The 21,067-nt window shown below is 36.8% G+C and overlaps 2 protein-coding genes across 11 annotated transcripts in view; one reads left to right on the top strand and one right to left on the bottom strand.

Annotated features, from left to right (window-relative positions):
* LOC134532070 (uncharacterized) overlaps positions 1–4,710 on the top strand; it is a 566,709-nt gene extending 561,999 nt beyond the window's left edge. For all 10 annotated transcript variants that reach the window (XM_063368257.1, XM_063368262.1, XM_063368256.1 and 7 more), the window contains one exon: positions 4,170–4,710. In XM_063368257.1, coding sequence (XP_063224327.1) covers positions 4,170–4,202 — 33 coding nt within the window. In that variant the 3' untranslated portion in view covers positions 4,203–4,710. The remainder of the gene's footprint in view (positions 1–4,169) is intronic.
* A 3,078-nt stretch (positions 4,711–7,788) lies between these two features.
* On the bottom strand, positions 7,789–20,578 carry LOC134532071 (uncharacterized). The gene is made up of 5 exons (XM_063368265.1): positions 20,341–20,578; positions 17,234–17,270; positions 15,533–15,651; positions 10,395–10,484; positions 7,789–9,678 (listed from the first exon to the last, which is right to left on the bottom strand). Exons 1-5 carry the CDS (start codon positions 20,396–20,398, stop codon positions 9,557–9,559), a joined length of 426 nt encoding a protein of 141 aa, XP_063224335.1. The 5' UTR covers positions 20,399–20,578; the 3' UTR covers positions 7,789–9,556.
* Positions 20,579–21,067: the final 489 nt, after the last annotated feature.

A 21,067-nucleotide genomic window follows, 5' to 3' on the forward strand; every position in this document is an offset into this window, starting at 1 on the left:
GTCAATTACGTGCGTGTGTGATTTACTGAATGGAACAACGCTGAAAGTGGGATGTGTGTATTTGACTTTCGTGTTAGGTGCTTTGTAATTAAGAAAAAATTATAATAATTTTATAAAACCAATAAATTTTTGTTAATTTATCGTGGATTGAATCGAAAAATAACATGATCAATCTTATTTTTTCTTTGAATTATTTTTTATTTTTCTTGAGTATTAAAAAAATTAACAAAATAAGGTTTTTCTTGAATCATAGTGGTCTTCCAAGATATTCTTACAATTATAAACACTTCAAAAATGACTACCCTAATACTAAGATTTCATAGCACGAAAAATACTTTATGGCAACCCAGCCTTCTATAGTAGTTCAGTATCTGTTCTAGCACTAGAACTGTAGACTGGTGGGACAATTAAAGTAGTGGTAAATTTCAACGTTTGAACTCAAACACACAACCAGAGTTGATTACCACTCAATGATTCAGCAGCTCAGGGATGAGTGGTAGACGACAGACTTGCTAATACAGCACGAAAGACTAGCGACGATCTGGAAAACGGATGTCGGAGACTGCAGCACCTCCGGGGAGCTGTAAAAGTTCATTCGGAGGTATTCTCATGAGAGATGATCAACGAAGCGAGTGAGCATCAAGGTAGCAACTACATGGCTGCGGGTACAGCTATGCCGGGAAGACGAGGGTGGGCCGATGTAGAAGTTCTACTAGGAATCTGTGAAGACAATTCCTCTACACTAATAAAGCAGACGGCCTAGCTGCTTAAATGCCTTAAATATAAGAGCTAACTTGTGGCAGCCAGGGGCGCAACAACAGGGGGGGGGGGGAAGGGTATTTTGCCCCCCCTCTGAAACCTTGAAGTGGGGGCAAACGGGGGCAAAGAAAGTGCTGTGTAATCAATTTTTAGATAATAAAACTGCTAAAATAGCACCATTTTCCACCTTGAAATACAAATTTTCCCGGGGGAGGACCCCCGACCCCCTGCTTCAATAGGGGGGATCGATGATTCTTTATAAAAAGGTATATTGCCTCCCCTTTGGAAATTTAGTTGTTGTGCCCCTGGTGGCAGCCACTAACTTTTCCTGGCTCCTGTATGTTAAACCGCAGGAATCTGGACCTCGCCACACACAGAGGCCATCTTTTCAGCTGTGACTCTCAAACTCGAAACCCTATTTTTTGCAAAAATTCAAAGTTTAACTATCCAACCGTGGAAGAACAATGCTAAGAGGATAGATAGTTCAGCGATACTATTGCTCCTTGGAAATGAAAAATAAACTATGGAATTGTGTTTTTTCTCAACGTGGAGTACTAGACAGTTCAAATAATATTAAACTGATAATTCGTCTTAAAGACAATGATGAAAACATCAGAAATCTCATCTGAACAAGGCTGTGCATAAGGGCTGGGCTGCTTACGAAACACTATTATGTTAGTTACACGCAAACAGATGAAAATTTAACATGGTATTCAATCAGAATGTATGAACTACCCAAATTATTACAAATTAAATACAGTAAAACTTGCTTAAGACGTTCCCACGTAACACGTTTACCCGTTTATTAAGTTCAAAAAATTATTCCCTTGATCACTTCCATATATTCCTATGTTAATATTTCCCTTTCATAACGTTTGTCTTTATATATGCTTCCCGCATATAACGTTCAGCATTTGTGGGAAAAAAATAAAATAATAACATTTATCTTTAAGCTGTTGAACAATTTTTAAGGTTAATTTTAAAAATTTACATATTTCCAAACGTTTAATACCGTATTGGTCCGAATATAAGGTAACCATTTTTACATAAATGAGAGATATGAAAATTGGAAGTCACCTTTATTTCGCACCCAAAACGTCAGCACAGCAAACATTAGTTCCACGCTGAAAGCTACAGTAGAAACATTGTTAAACAAAATGTTTACGATTTTTTATATTAACCAAAACATCTTTACCTCCCACGGGGAAAACGATAATTCCACCCAATATTGCAGTAATTCACAATTGTTTAAATTTGAAAAATAAAATATTTGTTCTTGAGTAAAAATGGGAAAGTTGAAGCATCTCAAAATGGCAAACTTTTATTACACAATTCATATTTGTACTTTATGTACAATCACGTGTTAACATTTACGGTAATTTAATTTCAGAATTTTTAACGGCAATATTGGTACTAAAATATCACAGCTATTTTCAGAACGATTGTTTACGTTTACAAACAAAAAATGTTAAGAACATTTCGGATGTAATGTTTGGAAATTCGCGTCTGCCAACTGTCTCTCCACAATATTTCTTTGTTGTAAAACGAACATTGCCGAACAGGCACGAAGATGCCATATTTACAGGAATTTGGTACATTGCTTCAAAAGCTATTTTAATAATTTCACAGTAATCCACTCTTTATTTATGTAAGAACCTTTCAAACAACATAATTATCATAGATTATTCTTTAAAATTCATAGGACAGAGACTCCCTGTCAGAGAGTAATATGGACAAATATTCGCGGTCACGACACCGAAGTTATTCATGGCCGTATGCTTCACCATGGAAGCTAGCCACTTGTATTGTTCCGGCAAGCTGCATTCTTTGTTTGCTTTGTTACGTTTAACACACTACTAAATAGTAATACGTAGCTTAAGTGAAACGGAAAGTTAAATGTGGTATACATAAATACAAAAAGGATTTATCAACACAAAATGTATGTCTAATGAATTTTCACATTAATTTCTACCAAAATTATTTTTATTTTTTGTTTGACCTCCTGAAACTGCAGGTCGCCTTATATTCGGGCCAATACGGTAGTTAATTTGAAAAGAACAAGACCGTCGAAAAACCTGCACCGCACGCAACACGCTGTTCTATCTGTGCGCCGTTTCCCCCATTTGAGTGACGAATGAGAAACGCACACAATCGTCGAAACCTGCGCAGCACGCCACACGCTGTTACTTATTTATATTTCGACGAATCATATGCCTGCATTTGTTTGGACTGAGAGGCTGTTCCACCTGCAGACCCTTTTCCCCATTCGTGGCTTAACTGACGAATGAGAAACGCCAACGATCTTTGAAACCTGTGCCGCACGCCGCACGACCAATCACCTGCTTGCATTCTCAGGGACTAGAGGCTGTTCCATCAGTACAGCAATTTTCCAATTCAAGTCACGTGGCGAAAACAAAGTAAACCATATACCGCCAGCTATTACTTTCTTTGAATTATTTGCGTATATTTTTTAAAACAATAAATGTTAGTTATTGCTTTTTTTTTGCTAGTGTTTTGATAATACTAATTTTAATGTGCTTATTAAATTAAATACAGTTTTAATAATTCAATTTACTGATAAAAAATGTCATTAGTTATTCCGTTATTCCAGCATGCCAATGATAGTAAGTGTATTTTAGTGTGAATACAGTACATGTCATTTGAGTAAAATTGATTTTTACATTGGAAATTACTTTTCCCTTTTAAGAAGTTTTCCCTGTTAAGAAGTTTTAAGCATCCAGTCCCTTGAAAAACTTCTTAACAGGGTTTTACTGTATGTAAGTATCCTGAGTACTTACAATATCCACAAAATTGTTGATATAATTTTATTGTTCCATGCTTATGTTAGATTGTAATGTGTATCACAGTCAGTCATATTTGTTGAATAGTTATACTTTTTTTTTTTAATAATAAACACATTAACACCACAAAATATAGTCTCCAGCAGCAAACTGTAAGAGGAGTGGTTGTACGTTTTTACGTTGTATGTGTGGCTTTGCTAAGCACACAGAGAAATGTAAAAAAAAAAAAAAAAAAAAAAGACAAAGTTCCTTAGGAATGTTCCTTAGGAATTTTTCATTACTATGGTTGCATTCGACGTTATTTGGAAATAAAAGAGTTTATTAAATTACCTTTGTTTATTTATTTCAAAAAAAAAAGTAATTAAGTAATTTAAGGCTTTCCATGAAATTTAACCAAAGTAATTAATAACAATTCTTAACATATCTGAACAATTATCCTTATCTACATATTAAATAATTATTATCCTTCATATCAAAGTTGTTCTTAATATTCGTATGACCCCAAAAAAAATATATATATAAACAAATCCTTATTGTGCAATGCTACAAAGTCTGTTGGCATTGGCGCTGGTGGCGGACCTGTGTCGGACTGTTTGCGTTGCGTTGCAGAAGCTGGTGGCCAGCCTGGAGAAGTACTGGTGACCGCGACATCCCCCCTCTCCACCGCTTCTTCCACCCCCTCACCGCCCGCACGTCGCCGCGCTGATGGCGACCGCAGCACTCGGCCTCCAGCACCCACGCTGACGTTCCTGTTTCTCGCCAGAGCCTTGTGTTAGGGTTACTGATTACTAGAGACCTGAAAAATTCGTGGGTTCATTTCGTGTTATGCTAAAATTCAAATAATTACACCTTAGGGCTGCTTCTGCCATTGGTCCACTGTCAATCTGGAGGACTGAGGGCCAATTAGAGACCCCTCACTCATAGAAGTGTCGAATCACAGGCCACCCAGTCGAGAAGACTCACAAGTCAGCAGCCAATGAACAGTTGGCATTTGCCCGAGTGTGTAGAGGATATTGGAGTCTATCCTGGAGGTCAATGAACTTCCAAATTTTTCCGGTCTCTACCGATTACTGCTTGTAGAGATGAAGTGGATTTGAGTTTGTAGTAAAGAAAAAAGAAAATTTGGTCAAAGTTTAGGGGGGGGGGGGGGGGGGAGAATCACATAACTATACACATTGTGTGAGAGAAGATTGATAAATATTGAAAGTAGGCTTTTATTTTGTGTATTGGACCGATTTTTAAAATCTTTATACCAGGGATGGGTCGAGTATATATATAATTTTTATTTTTTAGGGGCCAATTCCTTTTTGATTCTTGATTCGTAGTGATCCCTTTAAAAATAAATATTATTAAATAAAAAAAATATATTATGAACTATTGGTTATTGGCTCGGCTTAGTGTTCAAAATAAGCATCCTAACATCTGTCTTTTCCATTACATATTCAGTTAAATAATTTTTTTTTCCCCTTAATTCGCAAATAAGTATGTTTTCCTACATAACCCATCAATCCCTAATTTACACTTTTATTAACTTATTTACAGTAAATATCGAAAGTAATGTTAACGAAGCTACCAAGTTCCTTAAAAAGAAAATGCACGAAAGTTGCAAGATGCAATTCTAAAATTGAGTATTCTGTATTGTGTACATCTGATGTTTAAGGATAAGTGTTTGTACTGACATAGGAATACCAAAATCGTGTTAGTATTTTAGCTGAAAATGCTTTGATATGTATTTTTGTAGAATGTTCTAATAAAATCTAGAGATATAGAGATATGTTGAACATTTGTGAAACACAACTACATTGAAATGAATGTTAATACACTGCATTAAACCAAAATTCTTGAGTTACTGAGTGTGCCCATTAAAATGTAAATTTCAATTAACCTTTAGTTTAGGCATTTATATGGCTAATGGAAATTTAGAACGTAAAGAGGAAATACATGTTGTAGTTAAAAACCGTAGTTTATTAACATTTATGTAAATAACAGTCACTACATGATGCATCACACGGAAATGCATAAGGAAATTGGACATCCAACATTGCATATATTTTTTTTTATTAAAGCTTTAACTCAAATCTAATAAAAAAATTTTTGCACTGGAACAATGCTAAAATAAATAGGTATGTATGCAAGTTTAGTAGCTCTAATAACATGGGGTCTGGTATAGGTATACAAAATGAGATCTGTTTAAGTTTTTTTTATATATTTATGCACAATTTTAGTAACATGCGCAACATTCTTAAAATAAAAATTATCGCACCATCTTACATTTTTCCCAAAGAAATAAGGTAAAGTATAAAATCTTTAATAACGGCTAGTGCAAACATACAAATAAGGTTTTAGGAATTTTAATGCTTTTTTTTTATAGGAAGTAGTTTTGATAGAATAATTCTGAACTCAGGCAGCTCTGTTACTGGAATCAATTAAGTTAAAACCAGTTGATTAATGTTTTAAAACTGTTTATATATATTTTTCATGAAGGAATTAATTAAAAAGTGTATGTTTATGCTGTTTTAATTTATAAGGTTTTTAGTGTAACGTTTAGTTAATCTGGTTCTCAAATTGTTCAGTAACAATTTTGGTGGTAGCCACTGATAACAGAGCAAATTAGCAGCTGATGTTAAATTTTTTAATGTGTTTACAAGACCACTGGTCGTAAGAGGCATTTTCCAGCGCTCAAAACATCACTGAAGTTGATTCTTAAAACACAGCGAACACAGTCGAAGTGTTGATCTTTCTGCCAGAGTTGGCTGATTTAAACCACAGTTGTTTAATTTAAACCATGTTTAAATAAAGCTTTTTTATTTTAATGTATTTTTTAAAGAATAACTTAATATATTTTATTGAAGGTCTATTTCCACTCTAATAACAATAGTTTTCTCATTAATGTTTTGTGATTCACGGGAACAATTAATTAGTATATGCTAATCAAGATCTTATTTAAATTATCTGAATAAGTTGTAAATTATACCCAGCTAAATACTCGTATAAAATTAAATTAAGTACAGTAGTAAGTTGTACTAAAAAGCGAAGAAAAATAAACCTATTTTGTGGGAAGTCCCTGACTACTGTAAATTCCCTTTCTGTGGAAAACACCCATCCTTTGGAGAAATCTCGTGGTGAAGTGGTTTGCTGGACTTCAGTTCCTTGATGTTATAACTTTTCTGTTTCAAAATGAGCGGCAGAAAGCGGGATGCTGTATGGCTTTCATTTGAACATGTTAAGAACCAAAATAACTAATGTTTTTAAAAAAATTTGGTTTAAACCAAACAATCAGGTTCAAACAAAAAACAGAAAGTGGTTTGGTTTTTTTTTTTACAACCCGACTTGCTGCACATTAGTTCGCTTTGCTACAAACACTCATCGTAACTGACTTTTGCAAACTATTCTGATTATGTGAATACATGATTTTTATAAATATAAATTCCAAGTTGGCACACAAAACTATAAATAACCCATGATCATTAATATTGTATTTTCATGTATGGTCACATCAATCATTTTTGCGGGTGTTTTGAAATATTGTTGAAGCAAATAAAAGAATACACTATGTACTACATGTGTGAGTTTTACTGTTCTTCTTGTTTGTCTTGCCTCTGGGTGAGGCAGAAGTTCCTAAATGGTGATGGAAGGGAGGTCTTGATAGGTACTCATACGTGAGTTTTTTTGTTAAGCGTATCTAAATGATTTTACTTTGTCCTAAACCTAATGGTATGGTTTGCAGATACGTATATTTACCTGGCTGTACATACTGAGTTACATGTTACCTTCAGACAGAAAGCAAGCTTGAAATTGTATAAGCACTTGCAAATTAACACTCAATGGCAGATTTTTTTATAGTTAATTAATCCTTATGGTGAAGATACTCCTGATTATACAGTGTTAATATTTGACATAAATATTTACTAGATTTAAATAATAGCACAAATAAATAGTCTTATGAACATTCAGTTGTAGAGTACTATAAACCCCTCAAAAAATTCCCACTTAAAATTTCCTGCATAATAAGTTTTTAAAAATCAGTTTTGGTTTATAAATGCAATTTTACCCTTTTATTATTTCCCTGTGAACTTCAAAGAAACATGCTTTACTATCAACTGAACAAATTATTTGTGCTACTGTAGTCAAATGCATACCAATGATTTAATAAATAAGGAGCTATACTAAATGCTAATTCTAACAAAGTATTTACATGCAAGTGAGGAATTAAAAAAATAAAACAATATTTCCAAAATATACATTTTATCAGCAAATAATTATATGTACAAAGATTTGCAACATAAAAATGTGCTATAAAAAGTGATACACTGACACTGTGTTTATTTTGTGCAATGAACCATCATAGCTGTAAGAATGTGACTCACACTGTTTACATTATCAGAGTGTTCTGGTTGATTACCTATTCAGTATACAAAATAAAATAAATTATTTTATTAGGTTTGGAGATGTAGGCACTTTCCACTTGAAAAATATTTTGTCGAGATGCATGAGAGCAGGGCACAGTGCTCCGCTGTTGGATGAATGTTCCCAGCGTGCATGAGTTATTACATTCTACAACACCAACAATTCTTCCTTAACATAATCCAAGTATTAGAATTTAAATTGGTCGTTTCAAATCTTAAAATTTAAAGATTACATTCACTTCTTATAGGCAAAGCAACCTCCAATACCAGGAGGCCTTTAAAACTGTATAGTAAAACCCTGTTGTATCAGTCTTGCAGTTTACACAATCCCAAAATTTTGCCCATAAACAAAATTGTTTGCAATTTTCCTTATTAAACCATGAAACATCCTAAAAATTGTAAAATGGATAAAATAGATAGGGATGCAAATTTTTACATAGTGATTGCCATCAAAGAAAATAGTCGCCTATTTACTTTTAATGGTATGGCCGTGTTCAGTCAGAAAAACTGCGAACAATTCTTGATGGCTTATCCAAAATTACTAAAATTTAATAACTTTCAAAGAGTTCATATAATTGAGCTAATGACATTTTCTTGTAACTAAAACTATTACCTTTAACAGTATAGAATATACAACAAATCTTTTTTTCATTTTGTAGTACTAGTTCAAAATTTTGTAGTACTGGTTCAAAATTATTCCACTGTTTTCAGAGATTATTATAATAGAAAACTTAATTTGTACACTTTAAAGTAAAGAGATTGTAATAAATAAGATATATATTTTTTAGGAAACTTAAAAAACTGTCGGAGAATAAGCGAGTTCTCTGACCCATAACTTGCTTTGTAAATGTGGCGCTGATAAAAAATAACACGGCTGCATCCACATGTTAAAGAATATGAAATGATGGATTTTATGCTGAAAATAGCATATGAGCTTTGAATGATTTTCTTTTAACATTCTGCTGCTTGTTTCATTACAGAAAATTAAATAAAACAGTTATACATTTGAGAATTCTTGTGTTTACCGTTTTGTAATGAATACGTAGTAGGTATATTGTTATTACAGGCTTAAAAAAAAAAAAAAAATGTGTAAAATGTTAAATCATTTTGCTAATAAATAGACAATGCTGTAATTTTAATACAGAAATACACATAGTCATATACACATTATAATAAAGTTAGTAACACAGGTATCATACCTAAGTACAAGAAGATACCACAAACAACATACCTAGTTCAGGTTGCTTATCGAAGATTTACAGTAGTTACCATCAATTTCACCAATTTTACAATTTTAATTAACACACAAAAAATTATTCTATTTATTAATGTTGCATGTGAATATTTTATGGTATCATATTGTTGTAGAAATGTTTTGTAAATATGTACATACATGGTTCATTTTTAAAAAAAAATCTTAAAAAAATATAGCAGAGTTTTTCGAGTGTTGCATTACTCCTAGACTTGGTTGGGGAAGGAAGGAAACTGCCATTCGCTTGAGTAGCGAGTGTAGCTGCATCCACCCCGTGGCGAGCTCTGTGGTTGGCTGGTCGCCTCGTCCCGCTGCCGCCAGCCGGCGCCGCGCCGGGGCTACGCCGAGAGCGGCACGACGTGTGCCGTGTGGGTGATGGTCACGGAGTACGGGGGCGGAGGCGTGTCGGGGACCTTCTGCAGCGCCACCGGGGGCCACAGCCCCACGTTGCCCGGGAACTCTGCGCAAGGACAGGCGGTCACAGTTGGGAGCACGCAGCAACCTCTCGAGTTGTGAGGTCAGTGCTTGCACTCAGCGTTGCCTGCCTGTCTTACCCTCCGGTGTTGCGACCACGCCACTTGTTCCCAACCGAGGACATCTGGGTTCAGTTCCCGGAAGGGTTAAATCCTGGAAATTTTTTCGCTGCAGGGAAAGTGGTGGGCGTTGCCGTTCAGCCAGCGGGTTTTCTCAGGGCGATCCAACTTCCCCCCCCCCTCATTTGTGCAGTTTTCGCATTCCATCGCCTCTGCGTTCACATCTATTCCCCCTTATTCCGACTGTTTGACGCTCAATACCACCGCTATTCGTTCAAGCACACCTAGTAGAGGTGCAGTGGTGTGGAAAGTTGGGGTAAGATTCACTACTCTATATTTTCAGCAAGGTGTACAGTATGTCACTTGTACGACCTCAAGTTTGAATCTTCACAATAAATATATATATTATACTAAATTATACACTCCAGTTGGTTTGTTGATCTTGTGAAAGCACGATTATTCAAGTAATACAGGTGGGAATGGTTGATTTGTTAGCAGTGACCATCAAAATTAACCCTTGACATTTGAAACTTGGTGCGAAATGTGATGAGAAATAAAACGGGAGTGGCGGGAAAATTGAGAGTTTCTTCACCGATTGTTTCCCGACAAAACTGCTCCGTGTGTCGGAAGAGGCACGACGTACCTGGAGGAGGGGTGTAGGGGGGCGGCTGGTCCGTGCTCAGGCTGTGGAAGTACGTGCGCTGTGTCACCACCATCGTCGGCTGGGACATGTCTGCAACACGACACACCCGGTCACCATCGCAGGTTTCATTGAAGCCTAGCCAAGCCGCGCACTGGGCACAAGTAAGTATTGTTATGGTCTCAGGGGCTTCTTTGACATTCCACACTAATAAACCAAACAAATAAAATATGTGTGCGTGGATTCCACGTGCGACAAGTGAAACTTCTTGCTTATTAAATATACATAGACATATTATTAGTATTGTTTATTGAATAAGAAATGATAATTGAGAATAATAAGGATGCTGGTATGATCTCAATGAAAAAATACCTTTTTCTGTGCTCTGTACTACTGCATCTGTTCACTGGAACTTTTTGGCACCTCTTTTGGCAGTTTATTACCACATTCCCTTTGAATATATGTTCCTGTTATCTGCTTCTACCTTTTTATTATTTTTAGTCATATATTAAATCATGATCTCCAGCTTAATAATGTGAAAGAAGAAGAAACTCCAATCAATCATAAATTACCCTTATAAAGTCTATCTCACAAGTCTATAAGTACCTTTTGACATTTCAGATGAGTGTTCATGTACCAAAAATAAATTAAACGTTTAAGCTAACCCGTTAAGTCTATACATCTTTTTTATAAATTTTCAATCACACTATTCATATAAGAATGATGATACCCACAAAGTTAATAGCACAAATCAATAACTTTTCCACACGCATAAATATATTTTGGATACTTTAAATTAAATTAAAGAAATATGGTAACGTCAATCGTAAGCCGTTAAGAAAACTCAGGAGTGGACAAACACAAGCAGCGTTACGAGAATTTTGTAGCAATACTGCTGCGTAATTTCTACCTCACCCCTGCCATCTCTCCTAGTAGCAGTTACAACTAGCATATAGCATCCTCTGCTACGTACGTATCCCTCCTCCCCTTGACGTCTTCCTATTCGACCGCTAGTTCCTGTGTTGGAGTGGCATAGCCGCTGACGCACTCTCCGCCTATCCCGATTCCCCGCCACGTACCTAACTGTTCCCCTCATGCGATCGGAATGTCCGTAACGCTCGAAGATTGTAGCCCCCTCAGCAAAGAATTTTCACTTCAACAATAAATCTACAAATAACTCTGACTGAAAAATTATATCAAGTGTGTTCAATATAGGCATCGATACCATTTTTCAAAATGTTGGGAAAGTTCTCGTTAGTAATCCAACAATTGAGTGTGTCTGGTGTACATCTTAATTGAGAAACAAATCAAGTTAGAAAACAAATTTGGAGCAATTTGAAATTTTTTTTTTCATTCGAGACACAAGTAAGTAGAGAAATAGTATAAGAAAGATGCCTACTTGTGAAAGTTATCCCATTTTTAGTGGCTAAATAATTAATTTAGTGTCAAGATAGATGTACCCATGTAATGACTGCACAACCCATAAATTACTAATACTATCCATTCTAGGTAGACTGAACTATGCAATCACTTAATTCTTCCCAGCTGATGAAGGCTGGCTATTGTGTTTTAAGGTGAAAGTGACCAGCCCAGAGGTCATGGGTACACGACCATGACTGGATCAGCGCAGATCTCGCAGAATGAGCCTGCAGTGGTTCGAGGTTGCCTTCCGCAGCACCAAAGGTGAGGGAACAACACAACTACTTAATGGCGGACCCTAGGAAGGATAACTTACAATCTGTTAAGATCAATGACCTGGTCGGGAAAACAACCCAGGACCTCGGTCAACTAGACGCACCGACTTGTTCTCACCGCAGGTCCAGATGGTCACACCAAATACATCATTCAAAATTAAGAGGGGGGCGATGCTTTGCAAAACCAATCCACGTAAGAAAATTTCTGAGGTTTCAATTGTAGTTTTTAAAGAGTAAATTGAGACTACTGTGAAATCCTAGTTTAACATGGTCATTCGGAGACATACTTAACTAAAACCCATGTTATCAGCTAACCGTGATTTACAATATCAATAAAAAAAAACTAGTTCAATCGTTAAAAATAGATTAGAGCTGTCAGCGCACTGATAAGGCTAAGTACGTGTCTGTAAAACAAACAGCATGCAACGCAAGTGTAAGAGGCATGAAAACTCTTTTAAGCGTTCCCCGCCCGGTGATAAGTTGTTCAAAACATGATAACGAGAAGAAAGCTTACAGATCTGGAGGATGAAATTTTCTAAATGTAGAAAAAAATATCAGTGTTCTTTGAACAAATTTGAATCAAATTTAAATTACGGTCTTCGCACAACCCTACTCAGGAGTGTACACAGAATTAAATTTAGGGGTATGTAGGGGAAAGGGGGGGGGGGTAGAACCATTTTGCCTGCTGTTTGCTTTCAAATTCTTTATTTTGTTGATGGGAATAATAGATTTTTTGGATTGTTTTTAGGATTTTGGTGAAGGATGTATCCACTATCCCTCACCTTGGAAATATATGCCCCTGCCCTTATAAATTTATTGAAAATTCTAGTTAGAAACTACAGAAGGAACCAAAATACTCCTACCTCTAAAAATTTAGATATATATTTTTTTTAACACAAATTTTACATGTTTACAGAGCATGGGCAGGGAAACTTCTAAACCAGGGAACTATCAGTCAGACCGTGGCACGAAAGCAGCATGGACCTGCCTTGCTGGTACGTTTCAGAACAACCTGCCCATACGATCATTGGCGGACCAAGCTTCCGTTTTGGTAACAGCGGACAACAGAAAGCAGGCAAAAATGTATTTTGAAAAATAATAGATCCTTAAAAGGCTGAGCGATGCATTTCTTACATCATGTCAAAATAGAAGTTCAAATAAAACCTCTAGTTTTAAAACTATTTTTTTTTTTTAAAAATGAGAGTGAGTCTTTCAGTCCTGTCAGTTACGTGTAATATCTTTACCGTATCACAAACTATGTATTTACAAAACACAGTTATAAAATTACTGAATTTGTATCAATATTATACATTATTATTCCACAACGTATTATAAAAGCCACATGGCATTGCATCGCGTTGTTAAAGACTACTGTTAGCGGAATAAAACTGTAAAAGAGCTCTATCTTCTTTCTCTGTCTACCGTCCTTTCTCTCTTATCAAACGCCACAGAAATGTCTGCGCTCTCTGACACGCTGCAGCACAAGCGCCAACTGTATGCCGCGCCGACAAATTGAATGGTGCGTGCTTCCCTCTACTTCCTGTTACACATTTCCATCGCATTCGTGAAATAACTCCCGCCAAATAAAGTGTACCGAGAGCTTAAGATGGTACACATTAAAAAAACACCAACACTACAATAAAACACCAAGGACAATTTAATACATGAAACGTGCAAAGACAAGCTCCTTACTTGGGCACACGCTATAAATGGTCTTTATTGTGAGGTGTTAAATCCTTAAGTTGATAAATATATATACCATCACAAATAGTAGTTCAGTATAAAACCGCCAAAAATTAATACTACACTATTACTATATCTATACAGGTATATAACTAGAACATATCCCAAACACCAACAGTGCTCTTATCTTCTAAAGTATTGGTTTTAGGATAAAAATGAGAAAACGTTATTCCTTTAATAAAATTGAAATATATTTCTATTTAACATTATGGCACTATTGGTTGTTAAAAATAAGTAGTTGATGTCGTCCGGGCCTGCGGCCCCTTTGAGCCCGATATGACACCGCCCAACCACCGTCTCAGTTCAAACCTCCCGCTCGTGCGTGCGTGTGTGCGTGTGTTTCTAGCCCGGCAAGAGGGCGCTTAGATGCAGTGCGCCGCACCCCTAAATGTGTTAATTGATATTGTAACCCTTTTTCTTTCATTCTTTTGCCCCAGTGTTTTGTACTCATGTATTTCTTTAATTTAAATATTATGTTAATTATAAAACTATAGACGTTGCCCGGGCGGACCCGAATAGGCACGGACTTGGACGAGGGTAGGAATGTTTTATATAAATTCTCATTAACTACGTAAACATTAATGTATTTTAAATTGCCAGTAATTTTTATATATTTAGTAATGTAATCTATGATTTACTTAACTTTCGCCGGGGCACGGAATCACAGAATGTTGTAACGGTAATTGTGTTCGGCGCGAAGGGCGCCATGTTGCCACCTGCAAGCGATGAGCTCACCCCAGTCGTCCTCTCCCGCCAGCCGAGGGCGGTCGTGTCGCTGCCTTGAGGCGACCACGTGCGTGGCTCGCCTCCTCACCTAAGCCGATTCGTGCCTCGGGCGTTTTCTCAGTTGTACCAGTGAAGGAACGTGTACGGATATAAATTGTGAGTAAAATAAATCAATTAACTGTGTTACGTGTCTTTGTGTTCGGGGGACCACGTGGGACCCCAACCTGGCCGGCGGCGTGTGGGGCGCCCTGAGAACCCACTGCGGATTAGAAGCGTGCCCGACGCTGAGAGCGGGCTTAGGTAGGGTCGAGAGCAGCGCATTTAATATCTAGAGGGCCAAGTATCTCGCCGCACACGGGCCACGTAACGCCCTGGGTTAGAGTCTCTCGCCGGGTCCACGTGCCCACTCACGTGGTGGCGCCCACTATTTAGTACCGACAATTTCTCCATAACACAGTACGCCCTCATAGTTATGTCATTTTTTCATGGGAATGATTCATTGATGTTCTTGAATGTAGAGAACGAGTTTTTTTTTTTTGATGTGATAACGTCTTATAAATCCATGAACGCCGGCTGCACGCACGAAAAAGCATGACCCATTGTCACGTTCCGCCCGAGCCGAGCGTGCAAGAACCGGCCGAACCACCAAGCGAGAAAATATTCTACAATATCAAACAGGTCAAGGCATGCTTTTTAACTAATTGTCCGTGATTATATTTAAACAAATTATTTCGATTAAATTTGCAAAAACTGTAAATAATATTTGAAAATTAAAAAAGGTATGTAAATTTTTCATCGATGTTTTCTTATGACGTTATCACGTAAAATTATCGTCCGTGAACCGACTTTTTGTTATTAAATCTTAAAATGGCTGTTACTTTTTTAAGTACTCATTTGAGTGAGAGTAAATGATGGAGCGGACTTCAAAGATGAGGTACGGACTGGAGCAGATCAAACGAGACACAGCGAGCCACTCACCGGCGGCGGGGAGCGGCGCCGGCTTGCCACGGAACTTGCACAGACAGCACAGACACAGCAGCAGCAGCGTGACGACCGTGCCGCTCAGCGCCAGGGCCACGGGGTCCGGGCTCGTCGTGCTGCAACACATAGAGGGCCGTGCCACTCTCGCGCCATGCTCTCCGAAGTCTGCGTGCCACGTCATTTTGTTCCCAAGCATCGACAGCTTCGTAGATCGCTACAACTACTCATCCTGGCTTTCCTCAAGAGCTTTGGTCAATTAAATAATAATAATAATGGAAAGATGTATTGATGAAAATTTTGATGTGTTTCTATAAAAAAAATTTTAAGAGATCGATTGTGTTAATTTTTTCTTAAACAGCACATTCATATTTTTTTTTGCAATTTTTCTTGCTGTGTCATAAGTGGTATGAAAAATCAGTGGATTTGATAAATGTAAGAAATTAGGAGCTGCATTTAGTAATTTTGATACTTATACACCCTATGAATTTTATTATAGTTATTATGGATTTTACAGTTCTGTGACCGTGAGGTCATGAGCAACACATGCACCACAAAACACTGGTAAGTTGGGGAAATAATTTTCTAAGGCATTTAGAAAGGCCCTTACAACATTTGCCCTAATTATTTTTCTTATTTTGGGTAACTTTACAAAACTGGTCAAGATGGTCGGACTGGGATTCCAACCCGTGACCTCTCGATTGTAAGTCCAACCTCTTTGCCTTGCCACAATGTCACCTGGTTGTTGTTTAATAATATGTTCGTTTTCTGTGGTTGGTTTGCAGTTGAATGAGTTTTTTTTTCTTGCTGCCCAACTGCCAAACTGGGCCAGGCAACACATGTATGGGTACTTATTTCAGTCAATCTGAAGTCAGTGCAAAAATAATTATTATTGTTACGTTATTGTTAGTGCCAGTTAAATTATTTTTTGATCTACATAAACCAAAAAAAAAAATTATGTAGGTATTCAATTGTAAATCTAATAAGATGTTCTAAACATAATAAATATCTGTCATATTTATGCATAGGCTACCTAGGCTGCAGCCTATGGGCCCGCACCATAAATAATTTTCAATCCATTTGATTTTTATTATCTCATCAATTCATTAATTTTAAATAATACATAGTAAAAATAGTTTCAAGATAAAATATAAAAAGGTTTTCATTTTTAGGGTTTCAGTTAGGAAATTGCTCTAAAATGTAATTTTTTTCTGATTAATATTTGATAAATCGCCCCTATTAAGGCCTGCACAACAGGTCCAGCGTTTCGCCTAGGGATCTACAGAGTCTGAATACAGCCTTGGTACCTACTACTTTTCCCTACAATGCTGCAAATTCTAAGTGAATGAACTATATGCAATAATAGGCAAGAATGTGTTTCAAAGATTAAATACACACACAACACAACCACAAAAACAAACACAACACAAAACAACACAACAAACCATTCACACAACACACCACATACAACACACCACATACATTACCACACACACAACACAACAAACCATACACACAACACACCACACACACAACACAACACACCATACACTCAACACAACACACCACACACCACACTTTAGATAATTTTGAACAGCACTAATTTTTTTTTGTTCATGCAATAAGCCAAGGTTGCATTTAACATAATTGTGATGGCCAGCATCGTTCCTCAAACTGTAACTACAGATTCGTGTTCCTTACCTCGCAAGTACTGGGCCCTCCCCATACTCATCGGAACCTAAAAAAAAAGTTGTGTTATTTACACCAGTCAACTGCACGCTAGCAACAGCCACAACAACTGTCAGTTCTTTAACTAAAGAAGTTGATAGTTTAAAATAAATCCTGTGTGATGTGGGTAGAAACAGCTTCACATCGCACTGATGATAGAGGGCTCCGAACATCTCGGACATGACTGGTTGCTCACGAATCAGAATGTGATGTACGCCGTTTTGTAAAAATAATAGATTATTAATATTTCTTTAGCACACACAGAGCATTTGCGGGATTCAATTTGTTGTAAGTGTACACCTAATCTGATAGTTTAATCTGCTTGATTTAAGAGACGGTTGTTGAAACAATCGGAGCTTATCTATAGTAACTGTTCTTAAATGGAAATTTGTCACTCTTTGAAATTATGTTGCAACATTGTTAGCTGATACAACCATTCTTTTATAAAGATATCTGTTTTTACCGTGGAAAGTACAGGGATGTCCATAAGGAAAAAAATCAACTCGTGAGAAAAAGGTTTTATGGGCAGTTTTAGTTTACTGAATATCTACTTCACATTTCCACATTGTCACCACTCAGTTCCTAGCACTTTTCCTAACTCTGCAACAGTTTCTTTAACCCCTCTATGTAGAAGTTTGCCTCCTGGGAATGAAATGGACGCCTTGGCCGTAAATTTAATGGACTTCGAATACGCAATGCGTGTAGCCTAAGTACACGTGCTCAGTAAACATCTTTGGAAAACACTTAAGCGATCTCCGTACTAGAGTCGAAAAATGATGGCTACGGTTTTTTGAAACGAAAAAGACATCATTTTGGATGATTTAATGAAACGTGGGTCAACAATTATCGCAAAAGTTACAAAATTACGGTTGTCAACTGGTTTAATTTCCAGGCGGCAAAATTCTATGCAGAGGGGTTAAAGAAACTGGTGCAGCATTACGAAAGTTGCTTGTAACTGAGTGGTGAATACGTGAAAATGTGAAGTAGATATGTAGTAAACTAAAACTGTCAATAAAAATTTTTCCTCACGAGTTTATTTTTTTTTTAATGACAAAACAGTAGGTACTTACTTTACGGACATCCCTCATATTTTAAGATGCCATCTGAACTGTGCAGTTTCACCACATGATGGTCAGTGATATTCTGAGCACTGCTTTGAAAATATTATAAGTGTTCAATACTAACTGTCCTTATGCTGAGCGGGGGTTCTTGTCGATACGTGTACTGAGATTAATTTGTGGGCGCCACCGTGCAAGGGGCACGGACCCGGGAGAGACTCTTTTTCATGACCGTGACGTCGCCCATGTGAGGCGTGATTTTAACCCCCCTAAAGCCAATCCTAGTACTCGCCACTGGTCCGCTCTCAGCGTCGGGCACGCTCTTCACCTACGCAGTGGGCTCTTACGGCGTCCCACACGCCGTCACACTCAGGATGTTGAAATAAACAAATACAAATAAAGTCGTATGCCCTGGTTTATTAGTTGCTACTTCGCCTACACCTTTGATTATATCACACCACGCCTGCGGCACGAATCGGTTCACGTGGTGCGACCTGACCACGCGGTCACACTCTACAATTAGGTAACTAGCATAAAAAGGACCATAGTGGTCACTCAAACAATTTTTAAACAGTCCCCCCGACCGAGAGAAGCATCGAGGAATTACAAACGAAAGATTTTAAGATGTGAAAGAGGGGAAGCATTCTGGAACAGCCAGACTCCCTTGTATAGCTACAATGACTAACAACCATATCCTAATACCCTAAATCCTGCTTAATTTTTTGTATTTATTTATTTTACTTAATAAATACATATAAGAAAAATTATAGGAATTGCTTGGCATGTCATGTTTATGGGTATGTATAAAAGAAATGTTATATTTGTAATTCAGATTATCTGAAAAATTTTATTACTATTTGTTTTACTTCAAAGTTATGAGTATGTAAAACTATGTGTGCATGTGTATGTAAAACTGGGGTGAGCTCAGGGCTTTGCTAGCCTAACATGGCGTCTTCGTGCCGAACCAATTACAGTTATACCTATTTACGATTACGTGCCACAGGAAGCTACAGGTAAAACATGAAACACTCTTGAGTTATAATAGAGTGTAACAAAATAACTTTCCTTAAAACTTTATTTTTTTAATTTTAAAATCCTACTACTTCATGCTTCAATATCACAAAACATTTTTTCAGTTGCTCAGTCACTTTATTTGTTTCATATTTGGTAAAACTAATCTGTTTCAGCCAAAATCTATAAGCTGTGTTCAGTAATGGGTATTTTGATTTAATTCAAAGGCATTTTAAATTAAAATTACATTCTACAATCCCCACTCACCTCTACCATTAATTTATATTCTTAAATAAAAACAAAGTTTAACTTAACAAACCACACAGCAAAATTACTGAACAGAATTTTTGATTGAGAACTCTTGTCAGCTCGTAAACTTAACATGCATCCCAACATATATTGCTGTTGCATCAACTACAACATGACAGAAATTCACTGTTGAATGTTATGTAAGAGTGACAGGCTACAGAGTTGCATCAATTATTACCACCACAAACATTATTTGCAACTCATTATCAAAATAAAGTAAAGAAATAATTTTCAGTAAGTTTTCTGATAACTAATGCCCAACGACTGCTTAGAACAAGAGTAATTCACAGAAGTAACAATGTACAATTTTTTTTTCACAACAAAACATGTGTTCTCGTTGGCACAAAACAAATTTTCTTTAAATCAATCTACAACTCATCATAGAAACAAAAACAAGAGTGTGTTGAAAAAATTTTGGACTTACTGGTGTTATAGCTCTTTTTCTTAAATTAAATATGGTTGAATAAAGATGTATGTATTTTTCCAGTTATTTTGCTTCACATACATGAATAGCTACATACAATGTTGTTAGGTTGGCACAAACCACACACATGCAAATACAACCCTCACAACCTGCCTGCAAATGGGACAACAAACCGCAAACTATTTTTCAGTCAGTATACACCATGTGCATACACACTACTTTCCCCAAACATTTGAAACTGCTTCATGCTACGTTGCTGTAATTTGCTGGCAACTTACGTATAAACTTGGCCGAGTCATTTCGCACCAGCTGTTCGCTCGTCACGTCTAGCAGCATTTCACTTGTGTGTTGGTGCCAGGAGACTCCGCAACGTCGGAAGACTCAAGGAACTGCGAGTAAACTAAATGAAGCTGATAAAGAACCAGCTCACGCAGATAAGATTTTGATAACAAATGCTATCTGGCCTTTCAAACAGTACTCCAGTACCCCAATAGTGTAAATAACGGTTAAATCATGCTCGTAATTTTGTACTAGTTGTCACCCCTTGCGTGGGAGGTAGTTAAAAGGGATGTGTCTGATGCTCAAACCAGGCGGTTAGTACAGTCCGCCCACCAACAATCGCACATGACTGCACAATTGTATTGAGCTCAGAAATACAATACTGCAAGAAATACAGAATACTGACATGCATTAATGAAACACATTACAGGAACAACCACAGTATCTGTGGTAATCATGGTTTCACTAATTGTTAGGGACAAGTTCATACTATGGTGTAAGTATTGTAAAAAAAACTGAAATAATGCCAACAAGTAAATCAATAACATATAACACCAAAATGCAAGTTATTCATGGAATTAAGAATATTTAAACAAACCTTTAACAAACTAACAACAAATGTATTCTTCAACACCCAAAATTTTTTACAAAAATCACTTCTTTAGCATGTACCTACATAACCAAGTGTATGAACAAAGTCGAGTGTAAAAAAAAATATGTACCTAT

Source organism: Bacillus rossius, chromosome 5, assembly GCF_032445375.1.
Source record: "Bacillus rossius redtenbacheri isolate Brsri chromosome 5, Brsri_v3, whole genome shotgun sequence".
NCBI lineage: Eukaryota > Metazoa > Arthropoda > Insecta > Phasmatodea > Bacillidae > Bacillus > Bacillus rossius.

What these genes read in the sequence shown, in the direction of transcription:
- LOC134532071 (XM_063368265.1), bottom strand. Translation starts at nt 20,398, where the DNA reads ATGCTGCTAGACGTGACGAGCGAACAGCTGGTGCGAAATGACTCGGCC. An exon ending in TGACTCGGCCAAGTTTATAC is followed by an intron (nt 17,271 to 20,340) that starts GTAAGTTGCCAG and finishes CTTTTTTTTTAG; the next exon opens with GTTCCGATGAGTATGGGGAG. An exon ending in GGCGCCGCTCCCCGCCGCCG is followed by an intron (nt 10,485 to 15,532) that starts GTGAGTGGCTCG and finishes GTCGTGTTGCAG; the next exon opens with ACATGTCCCAGCCGACGATG.